Source organism: Triturus cristatus, chromosome 2_1 (assembly GCF_964204655.1).
Source record: "Triturus cristatus chromosome 2_1, aTriCri1.1, whole genome shotgun sequence".
NCBI classification, from domain to species: Eukaryota; Metazoa; Chordata; class Amphibia; order Caudata; family Salamandridae; genus Triturus; species Triturus cristatus.
In genome coordinates this window covers 476,633,056-476,651,664 of record NC_140581.1, presented here as the reverse complement: position 1 = coordinate 476,651,664, position 18,609 = coordinate 476,633,056, and the positions used below count along the sequence as shown (strand labels likewise).

Below are 18,609 nucleotides of genomic sequence, written 5' to 3'. Positions count from 1 at the left end.
GGAAGGTCGAAAGATGTCAACTGGCGCCGCTCAATTTCCACACAAGAAGGCGGAGTGTTAACAGGTTCAGGTTGGAGAACCACCCCCTGCTGCTACGACTGGAGATCCTCCCAAAGGGTCAGCCTGATCAGAGAATCAATGGCCAGGCTCAACTGCTAGCGATATTAGACTCTCTATGCCCAGTCAGGAGCCACAAGGATGACTTAGGATCGGTTATTCCTGGTCTTCTTGAGAACTATGGGCAGGAGTGGTATGGGCACAAAATCATACAGGAGGCCTGAGCTCCACTTAAGACGAAAAGTGTCTCAGAGTGAGAGCTGCCTTGGAAACTCCAGTGTGCAGAACTGCGGACATTGCGCGTTCTCAGTGGTGGCCAACATATCTAACTAAGGCTCTTACCACTGCTGAAAGAGACCCTGTACCACCTTTGGATGGAGACGCCATTTGTGATCCACGAGGCATCCGCAGCTGAGCTCACCCGCTCTAGCGTTCAGAGAGCCCCCCCAGATGTTGAACCACCAGCGATATGTCCTGCTGTTCCAGCCATGTCCAGAAACACAGGGCTGCTTCCCAAAGGGTCCATGTCCCCACCCTGCCCTGCTTGTTTCAGTACCTCATGGTGGTGTTGTTCTCTGTGAACACTTGCACTAGCCTTTCCTGGACAGAGGGTAGTAAGACTTTAAATGCCAATCGGCTCACTCGGTGCTCCAACAGGTTGAAGTGAAATCCAGATTTTGCCGGAGACCAGAGTCCTTTGATCTCCACCTCTCCCAGATGGCTACCCCATCCCAGGAGTGACGCATCTGTCACTACTATAAGATCTGGTTGGAGAAGGTTGAGGAGTCTGCCGCTGACCCAATTGTGGTTCGTAAGCCACCACTGCAAGTCATTTGCAGTTCCCTCCGAGATCTGGGCCATGTTGGAGAAATTCCCCTGATGCTGCGCCAACTGGAACTTAAGGTCCCTGCAGAGCTCGCATATGCCAATAGGCATGTGTCAAAAGCAGGATGCAGGAGGCCCTGATGCCCAGCAGCCTCAGAGTCAGTCTCACCAAAATCCAGGATAGAGGCTGAAACATCAATATCATAGCCTGAATATCCTGGACTCGCTGCAAAACTGCTCCGATGACAGGGAATGTCTGAGAGAGTCAGGTGTGACTTTGGCAAGTTGATAGTGATCCCCAGCGAATGCAGGAGGTCCGCCATAGTCTGGAGGAGAGCGACGACAGCCTGAGGCAACCTGCCTTCAACAGACAGTCATCAAGATAGGGGAAGACTGGCTCGCCTGATCTCCGCAGATAAGCTGTAACCACTGCCATCATCATGGTGAAGACCTGAGGTGCGCTGGTGAGGCCAAAAGGGAGTGCACATCGAACTAAAAGTGTTTGTGGCCCATTGTTAACCACATGCAACACCTGTGGGCAGGTAGGACGGGAATGTAGAAATATGCATCCTGCAAGTCCAACGCTACCATCCACTTTCCTGGGTGCAAGTCAGACAGGTTCTGAGCAAGAGTGAGCATTTTGAACTTCTACTTCTAGAGGAAGAAATTGAGAGAGCGCAGGTCGAAGATAGGATGAAGGCCTCTATCCTTCTCGGCAACCAGAAAGTAGTGGGAATAGCAACCACAACCTAATTCTGGTGTCAAAACTCTCTATACGGCTCCTTTGGACAAAAGAGCAGTCACATCCTGGTGGTCCTCTATCAGCCTGTCATAAGAAGGTGGCATGGAGGGAGGTGTAATTTCAAAGGGGAGGGAGTAGCCCCTTCGGACAATCTGCAAAACTCACCTTCCCGATGTTATGGCCTGCCAGTGGGGTAGGTCATAGCGAATCCTACCGCTCACATGGTGCCCATAATGATAAACAGGCAGACTAGGAGAGTGAAGGCTGTGGCTGCTGGGAGGGTGGTTCACTGACCCGACCCCTGGCTACATGAACCATGGGGTCAGTAGGTACTGTGTCCACGGCCACGCCGAGGCTGGAAAGCTTGTGTGCCGCAGTGGCTGGGTGGGTAAGAATGTTTTAAAAAATATATATTTTCTTGCACGAATCACCAAAGGAGGGACTGAAGCAAAAACACCAGCGGGAAGACTCCGAGTTAGAAAAGCACTGTCTTGAGCATCTTTCTGAATTTGCAATAATCTAAGCATGTACGAATTTCATAAGGCAGTTCATTCCAGTATTCCCATTCCTTGGCCACAAATGGAGCGGAAGGTGAATTGAGGGTGATGAGGGGCCATAGAAAGGCCACAGGACCTGGCCGTAGCCCTGTTGTCCTTCAAAGCGCGCCAGCGCAAAATCTGCCTTTTCTCCGAAGAGACGGGAGTCATCAAAGGGCATGTCCATGAGTGATGTCTGAGCATCCTCAGAAAAGCCAATAGTCTTCAACCAGGTGTGGCGCCACAGGGCTACAGTTGACAACCTTGCTTTACCTAGTGAGGCAGTTTGGAATGCGCCAGGATTTACATGCAAAGTGGAGGCTTTGACCACCAAGCTCTCCGAGGTAGTGTGTTCCGTGAGGAATTTAGGGTCCTCTGGAGCGGGGCAGCAGGCAATTGTCATGTTAACAGGAGCCCCTGTGCTGGGCTTGCACCAGGTCCCCAGCAGGACATAAGTAAGTGCTTCATTAAAGGGCAGAAGCGGTTCAAAAGGGGACACTCCATGTTGAAGCCCTTCCATCAAGACATTAGTCTTGATTACCACCCAAGAAGAGCTAAGGTCCTCAAACCACCACCACTGAGAATAAAGCTCCCTCCTCCATAGCCACTGTAGAGGGAGAAAGCATGCCAGTATCTGGAGAAGTGTCCAGTCCACTGGCTTCACCCAGATCATCACACCAGACCAAGGAGTCATAAGGCTTGTCCACAGAAATAGGCCTCAGGCTCCGGCCTGAAAGGCATGGCTCCAGTCAGTGTCAGGCGACACCTGTCCGGGTCTGTGTCGGACTCAGGAATGTGGCACCAGTGGTGCCGGGAGCGTCGGCCTCGGGACCAGCACCAGGGAAGGTCAACATGGCACGACCGGCGCCAATCTGGATCAATTTCTGCATCCCTGTGGCCCGACTGGCATGGGAGTCACCGGCGTGGATCCAGTAGGAGCCCCTCCGGAACCCATGTGGCCCAAAGATGCACCGGAGGGAACGGGACGCCCACATATGAGAAGCATGGACTCATAAAACTCTCTGAACTGGACTGGAGATCTCCGGCTCCTGGAAACTCAGGGAGGCGTGGAGCCAGCCCAGGCGCTGGCTCAACCACGAAGCCAGGCCTCGAGTGAGGTTCCCTTGTCTCGTCAGCCAACAGACGAGGCGAAGTCGAAGCACTCTTCGACTTGTTCTTCTTCTTACCCGAATGACCCAAAAACATCAAAGGCAACAAGCTTCTTGGAATCTGGGACCGCTCCCAGGACCTTCCTCTCGACTGGGGTCTTGATCGTTGCTGCTTCGCACATGAAGCCGCCAGGAGCTTGAAGGATCGCTCCTGCAAGGTCTACGGGTGCATGGTGTGGCAATCGAAGCAGGCCTTCGGGTCATGGTCGAGGCACAAGTGGCACACAAGGTGCGGGTCCGTCACCGACATCGAGCGGTGACATGTACCGCAGGGCTTGAATCCTGCCTTCTTAGATGACATTACCCTGCCACAGCAAGAGGAAAAACCTCAAAACACTTTGACAAAACGTCAAAAAAATGAAAGTCAATAATTGACTAGAGGTAGCTCTTCCCGGATCTGCGCTGACTGCCGCAGAAAGAAAAGGACTGACGTCAGCGCGCTGGGGTGACGCCAATATAGGCAACGTGCACGTCACTTCCGGCACGGACGACACCACATGGAGCCGAACGACGTTATCTACTGATGCGCAGGAGTGGTGCTTACATTTTTTTCCAGATCCAGTCTGACGCCTGGGGATAATTCTAAGGTAAGGAATCTGCATCTAGAAGTCTATCAGATAAAAAACTACTGCAGTTATGTGGAGGCTGCTGACTGTAGTGGTCACTGTGGTTTTTATATGGCAACACGAGCAGAGGGGAACCAAATAAATGGATGCAGGATGCTTTGGGCTGATCTAAAATGTGAATGATATTCAACAAGCAACGGCTTAAGGAGGGGGGACCCAAAGCCCCTCTCTATGTGCGTTTTTTCATGACAGAGCAAAGGGATAGAGCTAACGCCGTTTTTAAACAGACCTAAAAAATGTTTGTCATTGTAGAGAAGAATTAACATTTTCTAAACTATGATAAAGGATTCTGTCCTCCAAAGTCAAAAGACATTTAAGCAAATCATAATATGTGATTTTGTTATGTCTTTGGGGACAACCCCTTCAGCATTAAAAATAGTGGCACTCAACTTTTACCCACAGTGATAACGGCATCCCTTAAACATTTGGCCACAGCCCTACATCTCGAAATGTGTTTCACTGAACTATTATAAACCTAGGACTAGGGCTGTTACATTACATACTTTACCTTTTGCATGCAGCGTGAAACACAAGCAGACACCATTGTCATAGAGGTGCCAGGCTGCATGGCCACAGAATGGAGTGTCACTACCACATTCTGCAGAGGGAACCCAAGAAGTGGTCCTAGAAATGGAGAGACAGAAAGCAACCACTAATTTAGAAATCCGAAGGCAAGGATCACCCAGAGTTGCAGCAACACAGTAGTAACACAGTAAACATTTTGAAGGTTAAAGATAATCCAAATAAAACAGACGACTGATTACCTACCCAAAACAAGGGATCATTTAGTTAAGAAAACAGCAATATTTCCAATGTGCAAGGTTAGGGCATGTCAATACCCTGTCCGAAATAGTGCAAGTCCTTAATAGCGATATATCTTGCCATTCGTGAGGACATTTCTCATTTTTCTAAGAGCTAAACAATTGGTAGAAACCAAGCGACGTATTTTTATACTGTTTCTCCCCCCACACCCTTAAGTCAAACTTCTGTAAGCCAAAAATATAAACTGTGCTTGCAAATCATAGATCTTTAATCACAGGGTCTCGATCTGTGGAGTTTTTCCCCAAAAAGATGGCACTGGAACACACATGCTATGCAATCCAGGCCAACAAGATTACTCTACAATTCAGAATCATCTTTATTCGGTTGCAAACAGCCATAAAAGCATGCACAATATATGCAAAATTGGCAATAAAATACTCTACAACTCTTTCTAAACCTGCCATCCATTCACGCCAACACTTCTTGTGGTGAACTGGAAAGATCCCAGCAGCACAGTTGCCCCTTCTTGTCCCCACATTCATAGGCACGACACCAGTAACACCTTCTGAGTCCACAACAACCTTCTTCAGGGATGTTCTACTAGAGCCCAGCCTCTTTGTCTCATGGGCAGATAACGCTGTTCCAGTTCGAGGTCATGCAGCCTCAAGACAGAAGTTTACTTCGATTTCTTCTTTATCTTTGCAGCTAAGGAACATCATATCTTTCTGCTTCAAACAGCTGAAAACATTTCCTAGACAGTTTGAAAGGGGTCCACCAACTCGATATTTAACTATAAACAGGAGTCTATTTCTTCCTTTAAGTACTCCACAAAGTGCTTGTGAGTTAGCTACCACACATCCCAACTCCCAAATCCCAGAGCTAGTTTAATTTGTGAAGTTGAGCATCAAAATGGTACGACGAGTCGTGTTCCAGAATGTGTACTTTTGTTACCTAATTCATGTGTCTGATTTGGGGACAAAGAAATAAGCCTAGAGAAGGAGCAGTGCACTGCTGAGAAGTAGAAGTGTATGAATGCCGGTTAGATAACAAAATCAGTGAAGGAGGTATTCTTGTCTGTCACCAAGAGTCATTCAAGTATATGACCCATAACCGTATAAAAGGCCCACTTAGTAATTGTGAAGCCTGTTTTAACACTGTGACGAGGGTTTCTAACATGGTGCTGGAAAGTGTAGGATGTGCTTAGACATTCAGAAAGTCTATGGTTGGCCATATAATACTGATTACTGTAAAATACCAATTTTTTTGTCAGCCCGTACATGGCTGGCATGAAATAGGAAGATTTTCTTGACACAACTGTGCTCCGCCTGAGCAGTTTGTGAACCCTGCATGCTGTCCACGAGAAACCATATTTCTTCCTAAAAAATGCTCTTGGTTTACAGATGGATCTGTCCTGCAGTATTGGCAGATCTAGGGAATGCCTTTTTGAAGGCTGAAATACTGCCTTATGCCTTACCTTTTACATTAAGACCTCTGACTTTCCACAACACAACTCTGAAACAATTCAATCCTAATTAAAATGGCAGCACTAGAGATGGCCTGATGAATATGGCACTAAATGAGTAATGCAAAGCCTGAGCAAACAATTTTCAAGCCTTGTCACCTGCTGTCTCTAGTTCTTCTGTCCTATTCCCATCTAATGTGTCTTTCGCATCTTCTCCAGCGTAGTCTCCGGTATGGCAAATTTCCAAGACCTATATTCCCCTGCCTATTCCCAGGCTGACTCCGAGGTTTAGTTTGTAGTGGTCATGTTGGCCAGATAGAGGCGCTTCTATTCAGGCTTTCTTCCTAAACGTTTTTTAATACAGGCTTTGGATGATTTCCGCTGATTTTGGATCCAACTTGTGTAGTCCGAGAGTATCATGATCTATTAATACAATATCTGGCCCAGGCAATGTACAACCTTCGGAATGCTGGCTCTGTCTTTACATCTGAGGAGTGTAGTTATAAGCAGATTTGGCAGGGTCCCAAAGGTAGGCAGCAGCACCAAGGACAGGTGAGTCAACGCCACCACAAAGCAAGAGATATAACTAGGGGCAAGAATGGGACCGAAATCAAGCCTCTAGAAATGATTATGGACCCTGCAGGATTTGAACAAAATCCTGGTTGTTTTGAAGGCTCTTCCTCCACATCTTCAGCCCTCTTTCCACGACACAAGAAGATCTAGCAAGCTGTGTAAAACTACAATAAAGTTCCCAGACTATATCATCCAGTTTCGAATCCAGCCTTTCACTTTTGTGACCATAGTACATAAATGTTGGTTTATCTATGACATATCAACATCCGCCCCCGGATCGTCACTGCCAATAAGGAATGGGTATCACGGATAGCCTGCAAAATAATCTCAGCGGAAGTGTCAGGACCCAGAGGTTTCACTATGGAGAAGTGTATCGTTCGCTGGAGCCGGAGTGTCTCTGTTGCAGACTTGGCCATTTTCTCCTGATTGGATCCCTACCCCAGATGAGCATGTGCCAAGAGTCCTGAAGTCCCCCCCCCCCCACACGGGTGAGCTGCTGCAAATTCCACACACAGGCGGCACCATGCTCAGCATTAGGAGCAGCAAGGGCTGCCACGAAACAGTCTGGTCCCCGTTGGATCCACAATCAGCCCTCTAGCAGACAGTGGCCACTCATAAGCATGGATGCCAACAAGGACCAGGTCAAAAGGAAGGTGGAGGAAAGCCCACTCAGGCACACTTAGGGGACCAAGAGTGGTCTACGGAAAGCAGGCACAGGGTCCCCTCTCCGAGTGAAAGCACCAGGTGCTGAACCGCCCCGAAATGCCAAAAAATCTTGGCAGGCCAGCCACGAAGTTCCAATGGTGTCTCACCACTATTGGAGAGGTGGAGTGAAGAGGTTGGCACAAGAGACGGCAATGACCATTCAGGACCTTGCACCCACTAGGGCATCCCTGGCTGCCTACAGCACTACCCACTGGGGAACTGCTATAGCCTCAGCTCAGCTAGCTAATCTTTCCCGGTCCCAGGCCCTACTTCCCAGTGAAAGCCACTCTTTCAGCAGGGTTCCACAGTGAGGCTTCACCTCTGCATTCCCTTGATGAAGCGGCCCACGAGCCCCACATGTCTCTGCTCAGATATACCTTGGCAAATTCCCTCACTGCTGCACTCCGTCAGACATCAGGATCAGTAGACACCAGGACATTTAGCCTTCAGGAGAGGTACACCAAGCTGCACCACCCTCCTGGGCATATGCTGATGCCCCAATAGAGCCCAAACATCCAGGTCCCATTCACGTCTGAGAAGGGCCACTTGGAACACTCCCTTGTAGACAAAGGGCTTGCCATTCACAACCTGCTCTATGCCTGCTAGAACTGAATGGTCCCGAGAGAGAACTGGGGTGCCTCCCTCCATGGGCCATAACTTATAGATTCCTTGTTAACCTGGGAGTTGATCCGACCTGCTGAGAAGGAAGAATCATCTTCACTACCCAACAATGCCTGGGGCTATGAGTGACCTCGATGTAATAGGATGATTCAGGACTGTATGAGAAACTGCAGCAGGAGCACTAGAAGAGCACATCCAGCATGTTGCCCACAAATACCAATACCCCAAAAAATAAAATTGGAAAATATAAGGATAAATCATATCTAGAAACCTTGACGTCAACATTAAAAGTATGCTGTGATATGAGACGTCGACATTACAAGTATGCTGTGACATGCAAAATAAATCTCAAACCACTGAATAGGCCAACTTTTAATTTTAGAATCCCATATACTTAAGTTCGGAGGAGAAGGTTTTGGTGTTCTTAATGCTATCAATGTTGAAGAGGGTTGTGTAGTTTTGGAGGCAAGTAGGTGTTTGAAGTGGCCTGGAATGGGAAACGAAGAATATGCCTAGTTAACTCCTCCTACCGACATCTTAAGGGTCAGGAAGATGAAGGGGAATGCTGTAAACCAGTGGCTCCTCCACCTTGTCAAACTTGCAGGTCTCCTAGTTTGTTTAACTGCTGGGTTACCATCCACAGAGCATATCCAGGCGGTAACCCCTGACTCAGCAGCTTATCTGCCCCAGAACTGCTGGGTCACAGTTACGACCAACCCACCCTAGTGAGGACAGGACTACTGTCACTGTTTCCCTGCTTTTGCCTGCCATCCAAGCATTGCGGAAATGGGCAGAAAACATGTTAGATGGCTCCTGTGTGCAGAGAAAAAGCTCCCTGCATATCAGGGCAATTTATTTTTTGCTCAAAGAAAACAAGCTCTCACTCTGGGAGGTTATTTTCTCTGAACGTTTCCCGAGCAGGTTCTTTAAAATATTGTGCCCACTCAACAAACTTCCCTGCTGTGAAGGGAGCCACCGTAGAAGAAATTTCCTTCACAGGAGGTATATCGCCACCAGGCAGGTGGGGGATCTCTAAATACTGCAAATAGTCTTCTGTCAAGGTGTCAGGAGTCATGACCTCCGTTCCCGCCACTGAGACACCTGCCATAGCTTAACTAAGGTCCTAAATCTCCAGCTGTTCCTTCCCATCTACCTCATCAGCGTGTTCTGTCCTGTCCTTCTTCCTCAATTGCTTTTTTCCACCAACTTAAAGTCTGATCCTCCTACCTCATTGTCCTGGAGTATTTGTGATGTTCTAGCCTGCACCTAGTGGGCTGGACTGGTGGTTGTGAGAAGCTGTGATGTTACTCTCACATGCTGGCACCAGCTGACTCCATCTTCAAGATCTCGCTTGTTTCCTTGTATGAACAACAGTTCAAGTTGTAAAGTTCACGGCGGGTCACATGCCCAGCTGTGTTTGTTGGAGCACTCATTCTCACATGACTGGAGTCAAGAATGGAAGAGCATCGGGTGTGGCTAGCAAAATGGAAGAGTAGTGGCAAATCCTACAGGCTCTAGCAGCCCGATCTGAAACCTACTGATATACTGCCATCTCAGAAGCCATTGCCTCACCAAAAGTAAGTGCAAGAGCGGCACATGCACCAGCAGCAATCTAGGGCAAGTGGTGGGGCCCTGACGAGCTAGGAGACGTGCGAGGATGCTTTGTTGGAGTGGCAGCCGCAGTCTCCCCCCAAAGCAGAGGAGAGAGGCAGTGGGGAGGAGTGGCTTTGATTAAGAACACCATCCCAGGGCAGCATCTCCCATAGCAGTGGCAGTGAAGGCAGGTGAGGCCGTACAGCGGCAGGGAGAGGTGCGCTGGGATACTTCCGCTGGACACAACCACTGCAACCTCCCCCATTCAAGGTGGCGGCCACGAGCAGCTGAACTCCCCCAGGGATAGGGGCAAAAGATGACCGAGGTCCAGGGGCGGACAGGGGGCATTGAATTCCCCCAACCGGAACGCAGCGATGTCAGAGTTGGGCCCCAATCTTACTTGACATAGGCAGGGCCACAAAGGGGACAGCTGCTGTTGGTGTGGCCTGGCGAATGCAACATGGAAGTAGGGGAGGAGTGACCAACCCCAACAAGGTGTACCTGAAAGAAAGAGTTTCCAAGTGATTGTCCAGTGCCCCCTCCTCCTCTGCCCCTTTACTGGTTGGACCCGGCACCCATCCCCGTGCAATGGTGTCCAGTCTTGGACAATGGCTAAGGACAAAGACCCTAAACCGCCCCAGCCGGGAAAAATGACTGCTACACTAAAGAGGTCGCTCCACCTGCAGAGAGGGAGACTCAGATCATGCCCAACAACGCGGCACTGCTTCTGGCTATCTAGTCCTCCCAGGAAACCCTGGCAGGAAGAATAGGAGAAGTGCTCTCAGAGGTCTCCCTTTTGCGACAAGACCTACACAATGTGGCAGACAGGTTGATGGTGACGGAGACCAGATTCTCGGAACTGGAGGATACGGTCCAGGTGCTCCGGAGGGAGGTGACCAAGGCCCAGGCCACTACCAAATATTTGGTCTGGAGACTGGAAGATACAGAAAATAGTGCATTACGCAACAACCTGTGATTCGCGGGGTTCCTGAAACAGGCTGAGGGAACCAACATGGTGGCATTTTTTAACTGTTGGCTGAAAATGATCCTCCTCAAGACAAGTTTTCTTTCTGTCTTATAATAGAGGATGCACACAGAGAACAGGGCGGAAGGCCCCCTAAGACCTGTTATTGCAAAATTTCAACATTTTCAAGACCGCAACATGATCCTGAGAGAAGTTAGGCAATGAGTTTAAATCCACCATGACAACTCAAAAGACCTTGAGTTTCCGGACTATACAAGGGTTTCACTTGCCAGAAGAGGCTTGGTCAGAGCTTGAGGAATGCCCGCAGCTGTCGGTGCATGGGGTGGATGACCTGGCCTGAGATCAAATAGCGGTGAGGGAACCCGGCTGAAGGACAGAATGCGGATCCGGAGGAGAAGCTACCCCACAGCACAAGAAGCAGAGGGACTTCATTGTGAGGCGAGTTGCCCCTAGGACGGCTAGGAGCCTCCTCTGACTCAGAGAGCGTACAGAGGACCAAATAGACCAAGAGGAGACGACTCACAGGGATTCTGCTCCCAGCTCCTCAGGGGAGGAACAGACTACTGGGTCAGATTAACCGCACCCTACTGAAGTAGCGATTGGAAACCTGGAGCACAAGCCAGAGAGACATATGATCAGCAAGGTTGACCAAAACCGGTACTCTGTGGGAAACATAACTGAGATGGCACCATAGGTTAGAGACAGTCAGTTCAGAGGGAGTGCCAACCCATGCCCTCCAAAACCACTTGGTGGAACTGAGAGTGTACTTTTATACCCTTCTGCAGGGCCACTGCTTCCAGGGGCAAGTGGCACAGATTAACTTGGTTAATTCAGGAGTTTGTGTTTGATGGGGGTGGTGGGCTACAGACCTCTCATACTCCTCTTACGAGACGTTTAAGTTTAGAAATGTGGTTCTACACTTGTGGGGAACATTGTTGGGTGGTGCAGACGGCTGTAGGGAGATGTTTTTTATTGCTTATAGCTGTTCACAAACTGGAGACATTAACACTGCAGCCCGCATTTCAACCTAAACGGGGGCATCCGAACATATCAAGAAGCACCTTATATACATGGCATAGCCCAGACCCTTGGCCAGCATGGACCTTACGGTCCTGACCTGAACCGTCAATGGATTGGGCAGCAAGGTTATGCCAGGCCTGGTAGCACAATACATTAAATGGCAGCAGCCGGATGTAATCCTCCTACAGGAGGCACACCTTCAGAGGACCCACTGCCACTTTCTGGGGAGGAGGGCATATACTACACTGGTCCATGCTGGCTACACCACTGGCTCAAAGGGCATTGCCATACTGATAAATAAAGAAACCCCGATTCAAGGTGACTAAAACGTGGATGGATCCCTATGGCAGATTTGTGGGGGTACAGATCTTCTGGGGACGGACTGATAACTCTATTGAGTGTGTATGCACCTCCCAGACTGCAGCCGCAAACACTGGTCAAAAGAGAAGAGCAGTTGCAGAACTAGAGGTTCTTGAGACCCAACTCCTACAGTTTTAAAGTGCTTCGGGGTCCACTAAGGACTCCCTCACACTTAGGAAGATAGCGATTCTGCAACTGGAATACCAAGACTTGGCGCAAGAAGGGGCAAAGAAGCAAATTCTGGCCACACTGCACCACCTGTATGAAGCAGGCGATTAAAGCGTGCAAGCTCCTGGCGTGGTTGGTCAGGAGGGTAATGGAGGCCAGATGGGTGCGAACAATCCGGGGCCAGGCAGGTGCATCATGCAAAACGGACGAGCAAATAGCAGAGACATTTTCCCTATACTACAGGTCATTTTACATGGCTCTACTACTGCAGAACACACCTCACACTGAACAATACTTGGACAAAGTGGCCACCCGGGGCTGGATGCAGCAGCGTGGGAGTCCCTAGAGGGGGACATTACGTTCAGCGAGGTTCAGTCAGCCATTGCAAAACTAACGACAGGTAAATCCCTGGGGCCCAATGGAATCCCGGCAGAGTTCTATAAGAGCTATGCCAGACTCTTGGGGCCACACCTCTCAAACCTATTTAAAGAGGTAGGGGAGCAGAGAGTGCTACTACCGGATCTCTGACGAGCCACCATTGCGGTGATTACCAAAGATGGCAAACCCAGGGAAAAGTGCCAGTCAAACCACCCGATATCCTTACTCAATATCGAAGTTAAAAATCTTGCCACAATACTTGACACACGGCTCCTGCAACCATTAATGCCTTCGATACATAGAGACCAGTCGGACTTCATGCCTGGCAGGTCGACGCGATATAATCTGCAGCGCACCCATAGCTGGCTGGCTGAGGTGAACGATCTGCCAGCCCTGCAGGTCTTCCTTGCACTAGATGCAGAGAAGGTGTTTGATGCAGTACATTGGCCCTTCCTGGAGTAAATATTACTGAAGGTTGGGTTTGGTCCCTACTACTGGAGGCATGTGGCAGTGTTATACCAGGCCCAGATTTCAGGTGAGAGTTAAAATGGTGATGTTGTCGGACTTCCCCCATCGCAATGGGTACCAGTCAGGGGTGCCCCATGACCCCTCTCTTGTTTGGGCTTACAACAGAGTACCGGGCGTGCATAAAGCAAGACCATCCTGGGGTTAGGGGGTTCAAACTCTTAGCTGCCAGCGAGGAGGAAGAAAAGATTTTGCTATACACGGATGAAATCACCTGGTGATTTTTCAGATCTTTGAGGAGTATGGCGCACACTCCCGCTTACAGGATCAACTGGGATAAGGCGGTGTTATATCAACCCAGGGGGCTAATGGACTTGCCCCTGCTCCTGCAAAGACTAGCAGTGGCTAAGGAGCACTTCAAATACCTTGGGCTCTTTATGACACCACAGAAAGAGCTCTGCCTCCAAAGAAACCTGAAGAGGATGGAACTGAATTTTCAGCAAGATGCTGAGAGGTGGAGAAGGCTGCACCTCACTCTTCTGGGGTGGGCGGCCATCTTAAAAATGATCACGCTTCCTAAGCTGCTCTACGTTCTTCAGAATACATACTACCCTATTCTGCAGGAAGTGTTTACCAAACTGGAGGGGGAGGGGAGATCTCTGCTCTCAAATAGAGACACCCCAGAATTGCAATGAAAGCACTACAGCGTAACCCATAGAACGGTGGGCTTGATCTCTCCGATATAGAGACGTGCTACTGGGCGGCACACTTAATATAAATGACTGGATTTTTGCCCCCGGGACCACTGGACCTTCTGACTGGAATAGGCAAAGCTGGAGGCGTGATCACACCTGCACAATCTCTATGAGGAGAGGGACGCAATAGTTGCTGCCAGCAACGCAGGTGGTTCTAGCAGCATGGAGTAAAGCCACCAAGTGTACTGACTGGGTACGCAAAATCACTAGGGAAACACCATTATGGGACGGCCTATGGCTCAGTGAATAAGGAAAACTACGGGGATTTGGGTGTTGGAACACTTTTGGAAATTCCAAAGTGGGGGGCCTGCTAGAAAATGAAGACAGCATGCCCTTTCCTTGCTTCAGCAGGAGTATCACCAACAACCTAATCATTTTTTTAAATATGTGCAACTGCGACATGCCTGACAGGCAGAGGGGCTTACAGAGAAAGAGATTCTAGAACATGCACCCCTAGAAGGATGGCTACCTATGGAAGAACAGCGGAATGGTGCAGAAGGCAGATACACACTAATAACCTGAAATACCATACTGGAACAGATCAGGCAAGCATCTCAATTGCCTAATTTCAGGAAATAGCCGAAGAAGGCTCTCTTCAAGGAGTACCTTATCCAAAACAACACCAACTTCATCCCACTAACAGAGGCCTTTATTTTTGAAAAGCCATCTTACTTCTATTCCTATTATTACACTCCACCTCTTTTGTACCTATCGCTTTAAAGGCCAATTTGCACTATGTAAGTATCCATATGTATGTACATACTGCAGGGAGAGAGGAGGAAGAGTGAGGTGTATAATAGCTAATGCCGTAGTCTGGGGATTTCCGTCATCAGCATTCCCTCTCTTCACCTAACAAACCTCTAACTGGCACTGTCTTATCCTGCCATAATACCTCCAAGGACAAAAAAGCATCTTTAACTTTGTCAACAATAAAATCAAGATCATTCATAACTCTATAGGGGAGCTATAAAAGCCACACTGCTTGCCATCTGAGGGTGACCATGAATTACATCCTCCATGCTACTCCTCCGCTAGTCAGGTTGCTTAAGCCATCACATACAACGTCTCCTGCTTCTACAATCGAAAGATTTTACCTATGTGGATTGCTCTGAGAGTACTCTTCCACTTGTAGCATCACCCAAGGCAAGAATAAGTGGGAAGACTACATCTTAGATGTCTCTCCCATTCCCAGGTGCATGATCATAGGAATCCCTGAGGCAGTAACTGCTTTCGTGTGGTTCTGGCTTTTGTATATACGTATTGACACAGGGTTCTATGGCCGAGGACTAGGGATGCTACACATGTTGTATCCTTTCTAGGACCTACACCTATCTCCAGCTTAGTCAGGTTTGTAAGGATTCCAGTTTTTTCACCTTCGACTTGATTTGCTACATAGCGAGTGTGGGTAGCAGATGGGTCTGTGAAGCGTGTTGCCTTAGTTGTGAGAGCTTACTTAGCTTTCCTACAGACTAGCCTGTCACCTTGTCACAACTGTCATAATCTGAATTCATGACAAATTACTATCTTCTTGATGACTCTAACCATCTTCCATCATAGGATTTCATCTGTAAATGGGAACCTTGCATCTGGACTCCATCGACCATCCTGAATCTCTTGACCAAGACATGGGTCTTAGGCTGCTTAAGCTGACTTGCTCAAGTCTAAGCCAATCCATGTGTCTACAAGTAATGTTGCCAGCCCAGTATCGCTCAACAGTTATGCAGTGCTTTTAAAAAAAAAAACTAAACGGCTTGATTCACAAAAGCTTTTTATCAAATTCGGAAATCTAGGAGTACATTCGGTTTTAAAAATAGCAGATTTTCAACTATTTGGGAACTGAAAAAAATGAAGAGTTATAGAAGTCGTAGATTTCCATGTGTACTCCGATTCGTCCACTGAGGTCCATTAATTTATAATATTGCAACTAAAATATTAAATTAACATACGTTTATACCATCTGTTCTAATATCAACTACTTGCTCTCACAAAAAAATATTCAATATCAGATTAACGTCACACATGAAGCTGTGAGCAACCTATTCTAATCAGTCAACACAAGCATACATACAATGTCTGTATCAAATGTCTTTCATACAAAATTTTATTAAAAATGATATGTCACTGATTTTACGCATGATGAGCATCAAACATGCACATCTGAAAAAATATTCAATATCAGATTAACGTCACACATGAAGCTGTGAGCAACCTATTCTAATCAGTCAACACAAGCATACATACAATGTCTGTATCAAATGTCTTTCATACAAAATTTTATTAAAAATGATATGTCACTGATTTTACGCATGATGAGCATCAAACATGCACATCTGCCTGAGGTTCACTGCACAGGCGAATTCCTGGTTACTAACATAGGTACTTTACCTTGCAGGTAGGCGCTGTCAATGCCATTTTCAATAGCTTCTTGCAGGTCTGTAAGTAGCTGCTGAGGCATGTTTTCAGAATATTCAATTACTGGTTTAGTGATATCTCCCTCTTCTTCCCATGGTCGTAGCCCCAGCTCAGCAGTCACCGTGTGCCGCTTTTCTCCTATTGTTCTATCAAGTGTGTCTGAAATAATAATGTAAGATGCAAAATAAAGCTCAATATATTGGGTTTATACTCCCTTTCAGTTATTTGTGGTAATTTGTACATGACTGATGTTGGTTCTCTAGTTAGTTTACATTAACTGTTGTATTGTACTGTAATAAATGAACATTAAAATAAATAAAAAGATACATAAAAAGTGTGTGTAAAATGACATCGAGTAAACATTACTTCAACACCCATGCTTAAAAGTTCTTCTCACACACATTTATTTGAGTAGAGATCTGGCTCCTACAGCGGTTTACGAAGACAAAAAAGAAAATTCAATACAACATAAAAGTGTTGCAGGTAATCTACATGCCTTTCCCTTGAAGTCTACTTAGCGCAAAACACAATTTGGCCTGGTGCAAAAAATATATATATATATATTACATACCTTTTTTTAATGATATTTCTTGTGGATACTACATCTTACCTCCGATGCCTGCCCTTAACAAGCATTTGCAATGCAATAGGTCTCGCATTTGGGAGAGTTTGACAATGCCTTTTATTTATGTGTTTTAAAAACCTGAAAGCGGAGGATGTCGCGCGTTGGAGGCGCTTGCCGCTCTCGCCGCTCGGCCGGGCGGCATTGTTTAAGATGATGTCGCTGCCGCGTTTCCTGTACGCTCTGCAGAACACAATGGACGTCGTCCCGGCGCGCTACTTTCGCGAGGTGGAGAGTTTGCAGCGCCGACTGTTCTGGGAAGGTAGACCGCGTATCGCCCTGGCGAAGCGGACGCTCCCGTGGTATGACGGGGGGATTGCCCTCCCGGATATCAAACGATATTATTGGGCCTCCCAGCTGGCTGCGATTAATCACGGCCTGTACGGGCCCGCTCTAAACCCGGCCTTTGAAATGGATAAGATATTACTGCCGGGTGGTGATTATAACCGAGCGCTTTACTCCAGCTCGCTTGACGCACGTCTGACGGGCCCCACGCGTGTCATGGTACGAGTGTGGCACACGGCTAATGTGGCGATGGGGTGGAAAGATCGTTTGACCCGGGCGTCGCCACTATACGCATCTGAGCAGTTGGGCTCCCTGTGGACCTCGAAGGGCTTTGAGAAGTGGGACATGATAGGCATCAGCAGGGTGGGTGATCTCTGGACGAGGGGGGGATTCAAAACGTTCGAGATGCTACAGACAGAATTCCAGTTGCAGGACAGGGAGTACTATCGGTATATGCAGATCCGTCATGCGCTATGCTCCGTATTCCCGGACGTTGCCTCCATCCCGGAGTATTCCCCTCTGGAGGATAGAGTGCTAGATGGACATGTACCGGACAGCACGATTTCATTAATCTATAAAAAACTTATCAATGACCGCTCGGGACTGCTGACTAACCTTCGTGAGGCATGGGTGGCCGATGGATTGGAGCTGGATGACGAGGACTGGGTATCTGCGGTGGCCTCCCCGAAAGAGGTGGCCATACCGGCCCGCCTTCGCTTCGTCCAGCTCAAGATACTCCATAGGGTCTATGTTACGGGGCCAAGGCTACTGCGTATGGGCTATGCTGTGGACGGGTTGTGTAAGCGTGGGTGTGGTTCGTTGGGGACCTTTCTCCATATTTTGTGGGAATGCCCGGAGGTGGAGCGATTCTGGCGTGGTGTGCATGAGGTCCTGCGGGTGGTTACGAGTGTATCGCTGCTGCCCGAAGCGAGGAGATGCCTTCTGAATGTGTGTTAGCCAACCGACTACTCGGTGCCGCAGACGCGGTGGGTGACTCTGGGATATATGGTGGCCAAACGCGACATTGCTCAATTGTGGGGTTCCCAGAGGTCGCCGACTGTCTCGGCATGGAAGGATAACATGGATTGGTGCATGTTTCGGGAAAAGGTGGTGTATGTTGCGAGAGGTAAGCCTGGGACATGGGTGAACGTATGGGGCCCCTGGAACGCCTACCGCGGGGGAATCTGTACCCCGCCGTTATTGCCCGATCCGTCACCGGCCCCGTCCCCTTAGCCAGTTTATCTCCCCGGTTCCGGGCACTGAGTCCACCTAATCCCCGTCTTGACCTTTTCCCCCCCTTGATACTCCTATGGATTGGTAGGGTCCCCCCTCTAGGGGAGCACATGCTGCTGTTTCCGATTGTGGGTTGCCTTGTGGATTTGTTTTTTGTTGTTATTTATATTATAATGAAACCGTTATGTGGGGTCCGGATGGCGTGGCTACCACCGCTTCTAACTCCTGTGCATTTCCCTTTGCCGCGGCATGCGC

The 18,609-nt window shown here is 48.4% G+C and overlaps 1 protein-coding gene across 3 annotated transcripts in view; it reads right to left on the bottom strand.

Annotated features, from left to right (window-relative positions):
• Positions 1-18,609, bottom strand: part of GFM2 (GTP dependent ribosome recycling factor mitochondrial 2) — a 345,387-nt gene that overhangs the window by 42,671 nt on the left and 284,107 nt on the right. For all 3 annotated transcript variants that reach the window (XM_085632317.1, XM_085632319.1, XM_085632318.1), the window contains 2 exons: positions 16,188-16,373; positions 4,464-4,579 (listed from right to left, as the gene is read on the bottom strand). In XM_085632317.1, the coding sequence (XP_085488443.1) occupies positions 4,464-4,579; positions 16,188-16,373 (302 nt within the window). The remainder of the gene's footprint in view (positions 1-4,463; positions 4,580-16,187; positions 16,374-18,609) is intronic.